The sequence below is a fragment of the Centruroides vittatus genome, unplaced genomic scaffold, assembly GCF_030686945.1.
Source record: "Centruroides vittatus isolate TY-2023 unplaced genomic scaffold, ASM3068694v2 contig_882, whole genome shotgun sequence".
Classification (NCBI taxonomy): domain Eukaryota; kingdom Metazoa; phylum Arthropoda; class Arachnida; order Scorpiones; family Buthidae; genus Centruroides; species Centruroides vittatus.
The window spans coordinates 4,222,282-4,240,827 of record NW_027122574.1 but is presented as its reverse complement, the minus strand read 5'-3'; the positions used below and the strand labels follow the sequence as shown (position 1 = coordinate 4,240,827).

Here is an 18,546-nt window from a genome sequence, read left to right as displayed (position 1 = left end):
CCAACACAAATTTAAATTGAAGCTAGCCTAAGACAGGCCATAAACATTTCTTCTAAACTAAAGAGCTTGACTAGGTAAAGGAGCAGTTAGTTTTTCTTATTTAATTTATCATTCATATATTTTGATCCTCAACAAAACTAAGATAAAACATTCTGATTTATCTTAGCAATTAAACATTATAATTTTGATTCTAAATAAATGATTATTCAGATGGAAATAACAAACTTTAATTACTTTTGGATTATTGTATAAACAAGAGAGATTTTAATCGCATTTAAACTTTAAATATGGTTATTTGTAAACAAGTTCAAGTTTTGTAGTGTAAATGTATATTATAATAAAAGATATACATAATGTATTATATTAGTAACAGACATTACATGGATTTGACATATCTTTTAAATAGTAATCATATAGAAATTATATTAAAACAGCTTAAAATCTTTTAAGCCATTTCTTTTTGATTATTATATAACTATAACTATATAATTTCCATTATTTTATATCATGCAGATATATATATATATACATATTTATATATCTGTTTAAAAAACTTTCATTATTATACAGTGAGGCAATAACTATTGCCACCTTAAATATCTCAAAATAAATGATTTATCAAGATACCATGTTTTGAAGGTTGTAAGAGAGATTTATTTAAATAAAAATATTTGATCTTGAGTGAACACATCAAGATGAAATAAAGGTCACTATAATTTTCCTTAAACAAAATAATGTGTGTGTGTATAGCAGCTACTAACAAGGAGAGGGCCAGACATTTGGATCTCCAATTCAAACAAAACTTGGTGAGCATATAGTCCTAAACACAAACAGCTCCTTGTTCAAATAATAGGACCCACTTCTCAAACATTTCCAAAAAATAGGCCTCTGAAAATTGAATATTTAGCTTTTAAGTGTTTCAAAGTTTTTCTTCTTATAATGGCAATAGCCAAGTGGATAAGTTGCTAGGCACTGGTGCTACAGGATATAGGTTCAAGCCTACAAGATTTTAATTTTTTGTGTGTGTAACAAAATTATTTTATTAACAGGTAATCCCAAAAGTAAGGTCTCCTATTTTTTTTAAAATACAAAGAAACGTTTATTTTCAATAATGTTCATATCATTTTAAAGCTTGAACATTCATCTATTTTTCTACATAATCGCCATTTCAGTCAATGCATTTTTGTATGCACTGTGGCAATTTTTATATGCCCATACCAGCTCACCACCATTTTGTGTTAAACCAATTGAAGTTCATCGCCAATTGACGGAAGTATATGGAGAGTCATGCATAATGTCAAAAACATCAAATGGTGTAGGGAGTTCACAGCTGATTGCACTGAAATTTACAACAAAGAAAGATGCAGGAGACTGTGATTGTCTCATCAGAAATTGACAAAGGTTGAGTAAACCATGCGTGAAGATTGGCAAATCACTCTGGATGATCTCTGCATTTTGGTTCTTGGGGTTTCCTGATGCACCAATCATAGATTGGTCCAGCACAAGATTGGTCCAGCAATATGGCGGCGAGCTGGTGTGACATGGGCATACAAAAAAGCATCGACCGAAATGGTGATTATGTAGAAAAATAGATAAATGTTCAAGCTTTAAAATGATATGAACATTATTGAAAATAAACATTTCTTTGTATGTTTAAAAAAATAGGAGACCTTACTTTTAGGATTACCCTTGTATTTTACTACATAATAATAGTAATAATAATGCTAATTAAGTTATTCCTCATGTTTAAAACTCATAAAATAAGAATTAAAAAAATGTGACGTCATTTCACGTTTAGTGAAAACAAAGTCTCTATAGATTTAACTCTCTTATGTTGTTAAATAAAATCTTTATTTCTTCCTATTTATTTTCAGATAGTATGTAGCCATGAGAAAAACTATGTTATCATAAGCAAATAAGCTTCAGATGTTACTGAGGATGTACAAAAAAGACAATTCTGATATGAAAATAGGGTAGTATTGTCACAGGGTTTTTTTGAAGTTGTTAATCTTACAACTTCCTCATGTGCTCATGTCTGTTACACTTCAAATACACAATACTACCATATCTAAAAATTAATATGGGTCCTATTATTTGGACAAAGAGCTGTTTGTGTGTAGGGCTACATGCTCACCAAATTTTATTTGAATCGGAGACCCAAATGTATGGCTCTCTCCTTGTATGACAAATTAGGAGCATTCAAAAATCACTGAATTCTAGTTATTACAAAATAATGTAACATTGGAATAGTGTTTATCTCTGGACAAAACCATGCAACAGAAAATTATTACAGCATACTTCAATATGTTCTAAAGTTCTGTATTTTTGTTAACTAAGACACTAATAATTTTGAAAATGCTCTTGTATCCCAGATTGTTGTATTTCCCTTAGTAGTATTATCAAAAATTAAATACACACATATTCATTTTAAAAATAAAGGAGACCATCTTCATATGTCAGTCAAGATCAAATTACTTTTTATTAAATGCATACAGCTTGCCAATATACAACCTCAAAGAAATAGGATACTGAATATCTCTTGAATTAAGTAAACTGTCAAGAAGACACTAGTTATTGCCTAACCCTGCCTATTCTGCAATAAATACTTACCTATAATAAGACAGCAATCCATTTGAAAGCACAAACCATCGCTTTTGATAACCTTTTAAATAATTAGTCCATTTATATAGCCATCCTTTCATTTCAGGTTCTTGTTGTTGAAATTTAACATCAGCCATACTATAATTTATAGATATTGATTAATGATTGTAAAAGGATATCTGAAAGTTATTCAAAATTGAAATTTTCTAGGGACAAAACAGAAGATGATGAATATTTCCACATTATTAATCTTCTTTCCACTAAAAAGTTTCTGCAAAAGAAAATAAATATATATCAATTTTCATTCATCAAGATTTATGTTATAAATAGTATTCTAATCTTAATAGACAATATCTAATCTTGATTAATATAATAAACTTAACATTAAACAATAAATGAATTTGTTAAAATCTTTCTGTAATAAATAATGTAAAATATTTTTTGTAATCAATATTCAAATTATAGTGAAATTATTAAACAAAATTTATAAGTAAAAATTAGAAGGAAAAATTTAATCAACATTTTAGGCCATTATTCTGGCCACCTTCAGCTTATAAATACATTGAGTAGTGTGGAATGAGGAATTCAAAATAAAAACAAAATGATTATAGAATTGTAAATATTCAAATAAGTAGAATTACTTCAGAATTTAATATTTTTAAAATGGTACTATCCAAAAATTTAAATAATAAATTACATAAAATATAAAATATATTTTTATGAAATTTATAACTGAATTAAAAATAATTAATTATAATTATGTGATATTTCAATGTTAAAACATTACTGCTGCAAAGTTATGAGAATTCATGTCTAAATAATATCAACATTACAGATATGATTTTCTTGTTACAGATATGTTGCAAAAACTTGAGAAACAAGTGTATGATATTTATATTTTAATATGTAATTATTTTATTTATAAGAGAATAGTAAAAGTAATTTGTTCAAGTATAGTGGTACAATATGAAATTTATAAAAGTGGAAATTATGGCTAATTATGTTTTATTTATATCTTTTTCAGTATTTTAGCCATAAAAATTTTAATGTCTGAAAAGCTAAATCATTATACTTTGGTGTGATGAAAAGCAATCAGCAAGATGAATACAAGCCAAATACAAACTGTAATGCAGATCATATTTTCACTACTTTTCAAATTTAGAAGAAAATTTGAATTTAAGTGTTGGGAAATATGTACCATAAATTTTAAATTTCTATTTATTAAATATATTGATTATAAAAAGAGTATTAAAAAAAGCTTTTGTAGGCTATTGAGTTTTTGGGCTGCAATTTTCAAATTGCAGACCTATAAATTCCCATTGATGTATGTGTGAAATCCAAAGTTTCCTAAAGAAACTTTAATTAATTTCCTTTCCCTTTTATAACAGATTAATAGAAAAAAATTCTTTAGCGGGGACAACTTGAAACCCTCTTCAAATAACTAGCAACATTCTATCATTCCCATGCAGCAGGCATCTTGATTTGCATGATAATTTATAGTTAACATCCAAATTTTGTCATCTGTTTTGGGTCCTGGAAACACCTATAACCTTTATCGTCTATAACAGTGGTTCCCAACCTTTTCTAGGATGCGGAACACCTTTGTGAGCAATTTTCTTTAGCGGAACACTTACTTAAGTTAATATGAAATACATAAGCTTGTCATCAGTTATTTTATTAGAATTGAGCAGTTATAACTCAAAATCTCTACTCATATTATTAACGCCAATTCTAAGACAGGAAAAAATATACCTAAATAACTTTAATGGGAAACTTGTGCCTGAGGTTTTTTACATATTTCATTCAGTTTTTATCATTGCCTTTATCTTATTCGAAACAGTAGTACACTCCATAAGTATGAGTCGTACATATATATTTAAGTTTATGAAAATTTTATGATTTTAATTTTTTGATATTCGGCGGCTCAAATACGATTGTACACTTTCCGATTTGCGACTAAATCTGCGGAACACTTGAGAGATGCTTACGGAACACCGGTTGGGAACCACTGGTCTATAACAATCGATCACATGACCAATTTTCCCATCACAAAGCTATAAAAGATGCTTCCTTCCCCCCTCAAGGGAGTCAATCATCACCCACGAACAAGTCACAGTGGATTTAAATTTTACCCTTGTGCCCATGGATTTTATAAGGATTATATACAGACCATCAAAGAGGTATGGAACCATCTCATGTAAACTCTCTCTCAGCCCCCGTCACGCATTGGTAAATTAGTATTAATTTAGGGATGAAATATTCAATTCCCTCGATGTTAGATTTTTGAAAAGTCCATTTAGTTAACCAATAAATTGTTATTTCATTGTTAAATGGTGTTGTCCTTTACTCAGATATCATCTGCGCCGAATCGATGAACCCCTCTCTCTCCTTCCACTCGATTGGACAAAACAATCCCATCCCCTCGGAACTATTAACATAAACACGCCATCTTGACACGTCATCTCCCTTTTCGGCAACAGACCTGTTGCCGAAAAGGGAGAGACTACTTCCTCATACCTCCCCAGCGGTTCACATATGTCTGTCAATCTGTCCTTCCTTAATCTTGAGAACAGTTAGAAAGATGAAAGTTGAGACCAGATATGGAAAGTTTAGAGGCAGGAGGCCCCAATTAACTATATATGAACTTCCAGTTTGGACCATAACTCACAGAAGTTATTGTTATTTCAATTCAAAAATTTTCTCCAAAATGAAATTAGCTAGATAACCAGCATGCTCTATTGTTAACAGGAAAAATATGATGTATAGAGGCAAGACACTACTAAAATTGAGTATTTTTTTTATAAGTTTTTAACTCTATAATCCTTTATTATCAGGTATAGTATTTCAAACAGCCAAACAAATATCTAATGATTTAACAATGTACAATTTATTAATCAATTTTATGTACACTTGATGATAAAGTATTATATAGAGTTAAAACTCTTAAGAATACAGCTACCCTATAATGAAGGAGCATGTTTTTTTAATTTATTTGATTTAAAATATATGCTCTCCGCCCCCATTATCAGGCAGGGGGTCGCTCTGGAAAACTTAAAAATATTGCCAACTTCAACAGTTTTAAATTTTTTTTGCCACCTCAAATTATTTATTGCCACCAGTTTTACTTAATTAATGCAGGTTCTACTAGCCTTATCAGTTTGACGTCTGGAAATCAAAAGTAAGATATTAAGCTGTCACTTACAAGGAGAGAATCAGACATTTGGGTCTTCAATTCAAATGAAATCTAATGAGCACATTGCCTTAAACACAAACAGTTCCTTGTCCAAAAAATGGGCGTCTGAAAATTTAGTGTTTAGCTTATAAATATTTGAAAGTTTCACATTTCTGAATGGTGATGATTGAGTGGATAGGATGCAAGGCACTGGAGCTAAATGATGTAGGTTCAAAACTTTAGTTTAGTATTACATTTTTGTATGTGTAACATTGTTATTTTAATTTACCACATCATTAGCATTATTATTACTAATATTCCTCACGTTTAAAGCTTATAAAACAAAAAATTAGAAATTTTGACGTCATTCCTTGTTTAGCAAAAACAATAAAATTTTTATTTCTTCATATTTATTTTAAGATATGGTGGTATTATGATATTTGAAATGTAGCAAACATGAGCACATGTGGAAGTTGTCCATAATATTAACAATTAAAAAAATAAAACATTTTGACTATACTACTCTATTTTTGTATCACTTGTCTGCACATGGACTTTCTAACATCTGAAGCTTATTTGCTTGTGAAAACATAGTGTGCAAAACATTTAAAAATAAATGTATAGAAATAAAAGTTTTATTTAACAATGTAAAAGAGTTAAATCTATAGAAGCTTCTTTTCACTAAACAGGAAATGACATAATTAGTAATTTCTTGTTTTATAAGCTTTAAACATGAAGAATAATAATAGTAATAATAAAGCTAATGATATGGTAAAATAATAATGTTAAAAAAAAAACTAAAACTAAAGTTACAAAGGTTTGAACCTATATTGTCTAGTGCCAATGCTTAGCATCTTATCCTCTTGGCTAATGCTTTTTCCATTTTTTCTTTTGAAATATTTACACATTTTTTACAGACTTATTTTCAATTTTTCAGCAATTTTACTTCTTTGATTTGGGATACCTTTGTTTATGCTTTCTAGTAGTAGCTGTAAATGACACTTAAATTTTCAGTTGTTGTTTCATTAAAATATTGTGGAAATATGCAGTGTTTCTGGTTTTCCAAATAGCTTTGAATGCTGTTATTAGGATAGCATAATTTACTTTTTTATTTTGAACGTTATGAAGCCATTGGAGTTAGTTTATGTTTGTTGGTTTTTCGATATTCCTGAATTTTTCCAAAGAATTCTCATATCTTTTTTGTATGAGTGCATTGGAGAAAGGCATGCTCTAGAGATTCCGTGGTTTGGCCTATGGAACAGTTATCTGTGGAAATTAATTGTTTGCTTTTTTCCAAGCATTTGTAGAAAGGCAGTTATGATGGATTCTCTAGACAACTGTTTTAGCATTGTTGCTTACTTTTAGTTTTGAAATGGTTTTGATTATGTTGTTTGAGTAGTAGATTGTTGTTATCCTGTTTTGGGATTTGGAATGTAAATATCTACCAGTTTGTCATATAATTCATTGGATTCTGATGACAATATCTCTTCATCAGATAGATGCCCTTTTTGCACCCTGTAACACCAGATTACTTCCTGCAGGATTGCAGGGGGCTTCAATCTGTCAGTTATTACTGCTGAAGACACTAATATATTTCGGATGTTGGACTGTATGTATGCTTTTGCTAAACCTATTCAGCAATTGCCACTCAGAGACATGAAATTTTCAAGACTTTCAAGATAAACTACTAAATTTTCAGGAGGTACATTTTTGTGAAATGCTCGAGAAGTGCATTTAATTATTTGGACAAGGAGCTGTTTGTATTTAAGGCAACATACTCATCAAATTTTGTTCAAATCAAAGACCCAAACATCTGGCTCTATGCTTTTTAGAAATAGAAATCATTTTTGAATAATTTTTAAATAAATAATTCTGAAGAACATATTTGAGTACAATGTCTAAACATTATTTCACAGATTCTGTCATGTCAAAATTTTTGTTTTAGCCCACTGAAAAAAGTCACTCCAAAAAATTTCCTAAATTTTCTGTCAGTCAGTTGATAAAAAATCCCCAATCTGCAAATGCTAGGCATCATTGCACAAAACTGTCTTCAGTTCTCAATGTCACTTCTTACTTTTCTGCCCAAACTTGCCACATAATGTCACGAAATCTCTAGGTGTGTGGTGCACAGGAGCTAAACTTTCTGCTGTTTTTCCTGAAGGTGTGATTTGTGATTCAATTTCATGATTTTTATGGAAGACGAAGCCTGATATAGTGGTCTTTGTACTAACTGTCAACGACAACCCCTACGGCTTAGTCATAGGTATAGAGCAAACAAGCAGCATGGAAGCCCACTTTCTCGACACCACCATCAAGATAGAAGCATCTACCGTCCAAACGTCAGTCTACTGAAAACCAACGGCAACACCAACATACATAGAAGATCCTGCAACCCATTCTCATATAAAGCAGCCGCTTTAAAAACCTTGGTAAGAAAAGCAATATCCCACTCCTCCACAAAGCAAGCTCTGGACAATGAAATAACTTATCTTAAAAAAAGTCACAACAGACCATGGATACCCTTTCCTAATACAACGTATAATCAAACAACATCGCCAAGGAAGCACATCCACAGTAAAGGCAAAGGATAGCACTAACAAAAACAAATTAACAAGACTTCCTGTCACATACAACCCATACATTAGAAGAGTATATGGGGAAATAGCCAAGAGACAGCAGATGCAGATAGCATATTGAAGAGGTCCCACAGTAGCCGACATCCTAAAAAATTGCAAAGACCCTCCAGATCTCAACAGAATGTATGGAGTGTATTCTATCCCTCTAATGGATAATAGATGGCAAAGAGAACTCATTTACATTGGTTCTACTAAGTGCTCGTTAAAGACCAGATTAAAAGAACACCAAGCAGGGAAGACCTACAACACGAAAAACTCAGCACGGCGTTAAGTATATACGTGTCGGATCAGGATATCGAGGCAGAACTCAATAAAGCTAAAATCATTGTAATGACGCCCCACCCGGAACATATAAAGTGGTTAGAAGCTATCGCTATATATAAAATGAGCTTTAATAACATCTGCATCAACCAAAAAAAAAAGAGATCAACATTTCATCGGCCTGGCAAGTCCTTTTAGACGCGCATAGACAATAACCAACATCCAGACACTACAGCGCATGTCCGCCACAACGAAATTGGACGAAGTGGTTCGTTTTAAAATCTTCTGTTCTATTTTTTCAAATCTTCCAGTTTCACCTGAAGAAGAATTTCTATAAGTTTGAAAATGTTAGTGAGACAATTGTGAGACGATTTTTACAAAGAACACTGGTAACAGGTTCGTTTTTAGAGTTGTAGTCATGCTGAATGTCAAAACAAGCAGACTAGGGTTTTTATCGCCACTTGCTATCACCAGTATTATATTTTTATCACCACTTTAATATAAATATCGCCAAGCAGAGATTTTCGCACTATGCAGAGTAACCTCTGTAGTAGTGTTTTGCCACTGTAAGGTATACTTTTCTTGTTAGCAATCATGCTGGTCATCAAACTAACTCCTTTCAAAAAAAATTTTTTAAATTGAAATAATGTGATTTCCAGTTTGCACTGGAAGGTCATATACAGTTAATCAGGGACATCTAACCTTAAGCTTTCCATATCCAGTCTCAACTTGCATCTATCTAACTCTGTTCAAAAGATTAGGAAGGATAGACAATTGGATGGATGACAATAGTTTATAATTTTTCAAATTGAGGCCCAAAAATATAATTAAAAATTTCAGCCCAGCATTGTGACAATGTCACAATAAAGAATTGCACATTAGAAATTAAAGTTCATTCATCAATAGTTAATAATAAACTTCAGAAAATAGCAAAGGAAAAATTATAAAGTTGTACAAAATAAAATGATCAAATTTTTTGAAATGTCAAACTTTTGTATAAATTTCAAAAAATAATAAAATAGATTAAATACTTTTAGATTAATTTATTAAAAAAATAAATCACTAAAATAACTGTTTAAGCAATACTGAAAGTATTTCAAACAAAAGAATAATTTATGTATACTATTCCATTGTAAAAACTGAAAATGTGAGGAAAGCCTAAAATACATTTTTTTTGGTCTATCCACAAGTTTCCAGAGAAGGTTCGGGTATTTTCCCCATACTGTAGCACCACCTTTGCAGCACCATTAAGATACTGTAAGATCTAGGTAACTTCAGACTATAGAATTGAGAATATAATTGATTTTGAAATAATTAACAGAAATTTGTTCATTATGACCACTTTGTTAGTAATCATAAGGGTTTCAATGTTTTAAATTACAAAATGTATTTTCAATCATTTTTACACAAGTTTAAATTTTTCTAAAGTAAAGAAAAAAATCTAGCAGTGAGTTGTGTAACTTTCCCAGTCCTTAATGAGATTTTATTTTTAAAAATAACATTATTTATTTTGATTAATAATACAAATTAAAATTGTATGTGGTACCATCTGTTATTAGATTTTGTTATAAAAACTTTATGTTTTTAATGATAACATAGCAAAAGACTTAATTTTGAGGGTAGAGATGAGTTTTATAAAACACTGTAAATGCTAACAAGTAAAATCATCTTTAAGTCTGACCCCTCATGAGATATGTCACATGACCATCCTCTATCTCTCCATCCCCTTGACCTTTCACAACCGAAATTTAATAGCTCCAATGCCCCTTATATACAAGCTACTGTGCCAAATTTTGTTTCTTTATCTTCATCCTGTTTTAAGATATTAAGCCAAATAGATGCCAACACACATGTACTGTACAGTACATACAGAATTTTTTTGTCTTTTTTTTTTTACTTTTTTGGGGTTCAGGAGTCTTAAAACGTGGAGATTTGCAAAAGACTTTGAGAGTCAAATCTCACAAAAATTCCATTACTTTCCCTTGTTATGTATACATAACAGCCAGGAAAGTAATAATGTGTTACATGCATGGTGGGGAAATATCTTTTAAAACTGATAAAAATTTAAAATAAATTTAAGGAAACTGAAATTACACATCCACAAGAGCCAAATTATCGGGCTAGAGTTGGCTATAATAAATAAATAATTAATAAGACAATTTGGCACTAGAGCTCGGCGTTAGGCGCCATCTCTTACTAAACTTAATAATTATAATTAAATTAAATAAATAATTTTAATAATTTGGAACTGGAGGAAAAGAAATCGGCCCGAAGCGGGACTCGAACCCGCAACTTCTGCTATCCATGCAGACACGTTACCAGTTACGCTACCCGGACCTTCGGTCCGATCGCCTCCTCCAGTATATATAAGCTAACACGACGACCATCGATGGTCATTACAATGCCGGCTGGGGACACATCAAGTGCCCACGTCCTCCCAAGGCACTTGATGTGTCCTCCCAAGCACTCCCCCCGTGTCCTCCCAAGGCACTCCCCAGCCGGCATTGTAATGACCGTCGATGGTCGTCGTGTTAGCTTATATATACTGGAGGAGGCGATCAAACCAAAGGTCTGGGTAGCGTAACTGGTAACGTGTCTGCACGGATAGCAGAAGTTGCGGGTTCGAGTCCCGCTTCGGGCCGATTTCTTTTCCTCCAGTTCCAAATTATTAAAATTATTTATTTAATTTAATTATAATTATTAAGTTTAGTAAGAGATGGCGCCTAACGCCGAGCTCTAGTGCCAAATTGTCTTATTAATTATTTATTTATTATAGCCAACTCTAGCCCGATAATTCGGCTCTTGTGGATGTGTAGCTTTGTAACGGGTTAGTCGTTATTTATTTATATTTGAAACTGAAATTATATTTTTTTATTTTTCTTTTTTTTCTTATTTCTAGAAAATAAATTTTAGAAGCAAATTTTGCCAATTAACTAATATTCCATTGTTATTATCTGCCAGGAAATATTTATATTGCTATTTAATTCATAAAGTAGTCCAAAATATTCACAGAATGTCATAGAATTAAGTCAAATTGAATGCAAAATTTTCAGATTTTTGCATAGTTTCTTCTACAAATTTGTATTTTCTAATTTATTTTCAGATGGACAGTTGTTTTCTCTAATTAGTACTATAAAATCATGAAATAATAACGTGAGAGAATGGCCACCTTTGGAATATCCAGCTATATATTAATATCTTATTATCATCTTAATATATTAAAAGTAAGGCCTATGATTACCAAGAAATGCTTAATTATAGGAGTCTTGACTCTTATACTTATTTTTAAAGTAAAGTAATAAAGTAGGTGAAATTTTAATAAATTGTCACAATACATTTGTGTCCTTAAGATAAATGTAGAGCCATCACAAACTCTATCTGCAAGTAATCTTTCTATATGAACTTGTGCATCTAATGATGGCAAAGTTATTTATCTAGCTGGATGTACTGGTAAATGCATGGCTTGTTACCAATTCTCTTAAATTTTCATTATTTATTACTAAAGAATTATTATTACTAAAACACCTATCATTTATTACTAAAGAAAATTAACAGTTGGATATTTAACCTTAATAAGAAATTTCTAATATTAACGAAAATGCAACGTTCTCCAGTTAAGCGAGGAAGGCCACCACTTAACAGAACCAAACCAGTGAGTCAACGCAACAACTACACAACAAGTTCCAAGTTCATCACTGATTATAATTTACAAACAGATAAAAATATAAATGCTATTTCCGAGGAATGTAAGAGTATCAGTGAAGATTTAATACCCCAACACATTCAAGAACAATCAGTTGAGCCATTCTTATTATCTACTTCAGTACAGGACATGGACAATCTGTTAGACACTTCTTTGACAGTTCTATGGAACAAAATCTCCAGTCTTATAGAAGCAACTAGTGATAAACTATCCAACCAAATTACTAATATAAAGGAGGAACTGAATCTAATCCATGAAAATCTATGTGAAACCAAAGAAAGACAAACTAAGATAGAAGAACAGAAATTAATGAAAATACATATGATCCATTAAAATTTTAACCAGCTATAAATTAGCTTTCTGTTTCTTATCTTTTTTTTAAATAAAAGATACGATTTCATGTTTAATTATATTAATAATTCTTACAAAACATTTTATTGATATAAATTATTAATAAAATTAAACTTTTCAAAAATATCTTGATTTATTTACTTACTATCCTTACCTTATACAAAAAAAAAAAAAATTAAAATTTAATCTGTTTAACATGAGCCTATAAAATACAAGAAAAGAATATACTATTAAAAAAACAGAAATAAAATACAGAAAAAAAAGTATTATCCATTTTAAAAAAATTACTTCTGAGGATCTTGTCAATTAAAAACATATTACTTTTAAATCTAAGTAAAGAACTTTAAGCTCAAAAGAAAACCATGGAAAAAGTCAGAGTAGTGCTGAAGCATATTATTATTAAGCAAACATTTAAAAAGTTGATGAAATTACACACCTGTAAAATAAAAATTATTAATGTATTCAATGCAATAATGAAATGATTATATATACTTACACGAAAAAAATATCATCATTTTATATTTTTTTCTTTACCAGGTGTATAAGCTTAAATCCGCTGTTTTTTAGTCAGAAAAAAACACGTTTTTTTCATAGCAAGCAAAAACAAATTTATTCAAAGTACTTTCCCTGACTAGCGACACATTTTTTCCATCTCTCGGGCAATGTGTGGATACCATGCCAAAAAAATTCTTTTTCTTTCGAGGCAAACCACTCATCAAGCCATTTCTGGACATTTTCGTAAGAATCGAAGTGGCGCTCAGCGAGCGCGTGGCCCATCGACGAAAATAAGTGATAGTCAGAAGGGGCCAGGTCTGGTGAATAAGCGGGATGGGGTAGCACCTCCCAGTCGAGTGTCTTCAAGTAGTTTTGGACCAATGTTGACGAGTGCGATGGTGCATTGTCGTGGAGGAAAATCAGCTTGTTGTGTCTTTGCTGATAATCTGGCCTTTTTTCACGCAGAGCATGATGCAATTTGATCAGTTGTTGGTAGTAGCGGTGGGCATTGACAGTTTCACCAGGTTTCAACAGCTCATAGTAGACGATACCCTGCTGATCCCACCAAACGCACAGCATCGTCTTCCGTCCAAAGCGATTTGGTCTTGGGGAAGATGTTGATGGTTTTCCTGGATCAACCCACGATTTCTTGCGTTTAGGATTCTCAAAATATATCCATTTTTCGTCGCCAGTTAGAATCCGATGAAGAAACGACTTTCTTTTTTGTCTGGCGAGTAAGATTTCGCATGTGTTTTGGCGTCGCTCCATCTGCCTATCGTTCAATTCGTGCGGCACCCATTTTCCGATCTTTTGAATCTTTCCCATGGCACGTAGACGCATGGAAATAGCTGGTTGAGTAACACCCAGTTGCTCGGCAAGCATTTTTTGTGATTGGGTATCGTCCTCATCCAAAAGAGCCTGCAATTGATGGTCTTCAACCTTCCTGGGCCGATTTTCACGCTTCTTGTCGCTCAGGTCAAAATTGCCGTCTTTGAACTGACGAAACCAATCTCTGCACGTGGTTTCCGATAAAGCACTGTCGCCATAGGCCTCCACAAGCATTCGATGAGCTTCGGCAGCCGATTTCTTCAAATTGAAGCAGAAAAGCAGAGCTTCCCGCATATGCTGTTTTTCTGGCACAAAACTAGGCATGATTAACAAAGGAAAAATGTATGATGTCGTATGAAATCGCTGATGATGTGCACGGATTAATGTTGACAAATGTCAAAGTCATCGAAAAAAAAATATGGCGTCTCCACGGTAGCTTAATATGCTTACTAACGCCATCTATTAGCAAACAGCGGATTTATCATCATTTTATATTTTTTTCTTTATATTTTATATATGAAGATTATAAAGAATACAAATATATAAAATTGTTTTCATTTTAAGAATGTAGTAAATTTTTCCAATTAAAATTTCTTTCTAAATAGATTTTAACTCACTTTTACTGCTACAAATGTAAACAAAAAATAAATTCCATCAAACATTTTAGTGCATTGTCTCAAAAAATAATGTAGAAAATTATCAAATTTGTTTTATTCCAAACAAACCTTCATAAATTATATTTACTATTTCTAACATAATCGGCACTTATATCTAACAGCAATTTTTTGTTTATTTTACATTAATAAATTAATATGTTATCTTTCCTTGAAGGATAGGATTTTGTCACTTTAAAAAATAAAGTATTATTTATTTTTTAAAGTATATTAACACTACACCTGAAAACAGCAGTGCATGACCTGTGATACATACTTAAAATAGGATAAAGTTACTGATGCAAAACAAACTTTTTCTTTTATAATAACTACATAAAAATATTCTGCTTCTTACTCACGTATATTTAACGTGTATAAATCTGATATGTGTCTACTTTATAATTTGAAGTTTCTTCTTAAAATGAATATAAAATTATAGTTATTAAAAATAAATTATCTAGATTTTTGTTATCTGCTCAAAATTTTCTTCACATCACTGATCACATATGAATCAAACATTCTAAAAACCTTAATATAAAGCCAGTGAAGAATTTTACTTGAATATGTTACTGTTACAAATGTAAACAAAAAATGACAAACATTTTTGAACTACATCTAAGATCTGTGGTTTTGATTATTGGCATGTTTAAAATTCTTCGCTATCATATATTAAGGTTTTTGGAGTGTTTGATCTATCCTGCTTAAAATATTTTTTTAGTACATAATATTTATCAGAACAATAATTTATGTTCCTAGTTAGAAATTTTAATTTTTTAATCAAGTATTATTTGTTTTGGACAAAATAACTTTATATAAGAATCTTAAACTTAACCATTACTGACTAGTAAAAGGCTTATGTTGAAGTGCAGTTTTTATAATATAGATATTAGAATACATTTTCTAAACTTCACTTTTAATTAATCTTATAAAAATTTCTAATTTTCAGAATTAAAAAATTGAACTGTACTTAAAAAAAATTGAAGAATAATCTGATGTACTTAAGCATTTTAAAAATTGTCAAAATTGACTGCAAAAATTACTAGCTTGGTATTTAAAATGTTTAATATTAATTTAATATAAAATCTGTGTTATATGTTACTATTTATTAAGTTTTATTATAAAACATTCCAAAGTTTGTTTATTACAACTTTAATTATAATTCTATGTCATTTGAATAATTTCAAATGACACAGCAGTTTTGCAATATGTTTAGTAATGATTATTTATTGTTATATGAAATTTTGTCTACAAAAATAATATTTAGTTGTTTTACAATTAATAGCAGAAAGCAATAAGTTCTCAAATAAAAAAAAAATTAATGATAAATGATAGGTTAATTTATTAGAGAAAAATTACAGATGAATGTAATTATCCAGGCAAAAACATCTGAGATGCAAAAACATTGTGCCAAGTAAAAAATTATGACAATTTAAATGACAGTCAAAAGGAAAACATCCTTAGGTGTTTTTCTTTGGTAAAGATAAGCTTGGTGCTTTGAAGGAAAATGCAGAAAATAATAGTGAGGTTGCAGCCAACATTTTCAATGCAAAAATGTGTACATCAGACGTTCAGCACCGCCTTCCTGTAAGCCTAGGAGTTTGACAATGGCATTTGGAACATCAGTGGAATCATGCTCAACATTCCAAATGCCATTGTCAAACTTCTAGGCTTACAGGAAGGCAGTGCTGAAAGTCCAATGTAAAAGTTTTCACATTGAAAACGTTGGCCACAACATTGCTATACAGGTAAAAATATTGCGAGTACCGCTTCAAAGCAGTTATCTTTACCAAAGAAAAACACCTAAGAAAAAATTTGACTGTCATCTAAATTAAACAACAGTGATACTACACAGGAGTAAAGTAAACGAACTTACCACTGAGCCTGTTACCGGTGTGCATCTTTACACCAGTAATAGACTCAGTGGTATGTTTGTTTGTCATCTAAATTGTCATGTGTTTATCTAGAACAATCTTTTTTATAACTCAGATGTTTTTGTTTGAATATCAATTGTTTTTTTAGTTAATGATTGTATTATTACATTAATACTTAAGACAATGATGCATAGCTCAATCAGCAGCAGTCACCAAGCATGACTGATACTTTCAATATGGCACGTAATAAAATCACTACAAAAAGTTTTAATTTGTATAAAATTAAGCTTTTGTTATTCTGGATAACATTTTGAATAAAAAAAAAATCATTCATTCAATGCAATTTTATCTGTATAAAACAAAATTAAACAATAAAAGTAAAATAGCTCTAAAGGGAACCCCAATAACTTATCAACCTGGAAGTTTCACCAGCATTTCACTGATAATGAGACAATCATAAGTTTAAAAATTCAGCTTTATAGACCCAATATTTTTCTCTAGGATCACCTGCAGTTCTGGAAAAAGAAGAAACACAGCTTTTTTGATGATTTTTGCACTCTTCAATTGCTTATATTTCAGCAACCCCTTTTAGAAATATCCAGCAATGAGTTGCTTAATTTCCCAGCAACATTTGGTGGTGTCATCTGTTATAAAAAGTTATTTTAATAAAATATCATATTTTTTACTATTATAAAATGGAAAAAAGCTTAATTTTGAGTGTAGGAATGAATTTTATAAAAAATTGTAAATACTAATACAGTAGAGCATCGATTATCTGACCCCCAATTAACCGACCACGTTCTAGTCGGCAAATTCAAATGTCCGCTAGTGATGTGGCACTACAATATTTGGTTATGTCTTGGCTACTTTAATATTATTTTTGTTAAATTTTTGCATGTTTTAGCTGGCAGCACTGGCTCGACCATGAAAGGGAGACTAGTATTTAAACCAGGCCTAATACACTATACTAATAATGTATTTTTTCATACTTTTCGGTTATCTGACTTTTCAGTTATCCGACCAACCCCAGTCCCCAATTAAGTCGGATAATCGATGCCCTACTGTAATAAGTAAAATCATCATTAAGTCCCACCCTACTGGAGAGATCATACACAAATCCCTTTATCTCCCTACTCCCTCAACCTTTAAATCACTAAAATTTACATGCATTAATCCCCCTAATAAAAAAGTCTCCCTTCAAAATTTCAAAAATGTTCCACAAAAAGTACAGGAGTTATTAACCTTCAAAAAGGGTGAACAAAATGCCCCCCACACTAATATCCATACATACTAGGAAAAACCTACCCCAAATGTTTTTTGCATTTCTCAATGTTTCAGGGTTCCAAGTCCAAAAATGTAAAAATCTGAGAGGTCATTTTGACTAGTTGCCATACCTTCCCTCTGTTATACATAACAGAGCTAGGAAAGTAAAAATGTGAAATTTTACACACTACCTAAAACAAATTATCTTTCAAATGAGCTATTCAAAACTATTATAAACATTTGGGAGTGAAAATATTAACCTCTGAATATCTGCAACTGATTCCTGAATCTATATATATAATCGGGACAAGTTGATGATGATGATAATCAGTGCAGAGCCCAAATGGTTAGGAGTTGAAAGTTGAAATTTGGTACACAGTTAGGGTATGTCACGAGAACGCACACTAAGAAGGGATTTTTTGAAATTCTTCTCCATGGGGAAGAGGGACAAGATTAAGTCTTAACACTTCCATCAACAATGGAAATGTTAAGTAACAATGGAGAACAAAAGAAAGCGACGTGCAAGATTTACGGGTGCTGGAGGAAAAAAAAGAAAAAGAGTAATATGTTAGAACATATTCAATTTTCAAATTTAAACAGATTAGTTCGGTTTTTCTCGACATTTCTTCTTTAGAACATTCAATGAAAATCGAACGATATAATCAGAACACGTCAGGAAAATCGAACAATATTAGAATATTCGATTTTCAAA

General features: G+C 31.1%; 2 protein-coding genes across 4 annotated transcripts in view; one reads left to right on the top strand and one right to left on the bottom strand.

Annotated features, from left to right (window-relative positions):
* LOC136983516 (uncharacterized) overlaps positions 1-18,546 on the top strand; it is a 345,314-nt gene that overhangs the window by 90,811 nt on the left and 235,957 nt on the right. The gene's annotated exons all lie outside the window — the stretch shown is intronic.
* Positions 1-18,546, bottom strand: part of Osbp (oxysterol binding protein) — a 68,812-nt gene that overhangs the window by 33,513 nt on the left and 16,753 nt on the right. For all 3 annotated transcript variants that reach the window (XM_067280245.1, XM_067280246.1, XM_067280248.1), the window contains exon 2: positions 2,611-2,872. In XM_067280245.1, coding sequence (XP_067136346.1) covers positions 2,611-2,738 — 128 coding nt within the window. In that variant the 5' untranslated portion in view covers positions 2,739-2,872. The remainder of the gene's footprint in view (positions 1-2,610; positions 2,873-18,546) is intronic.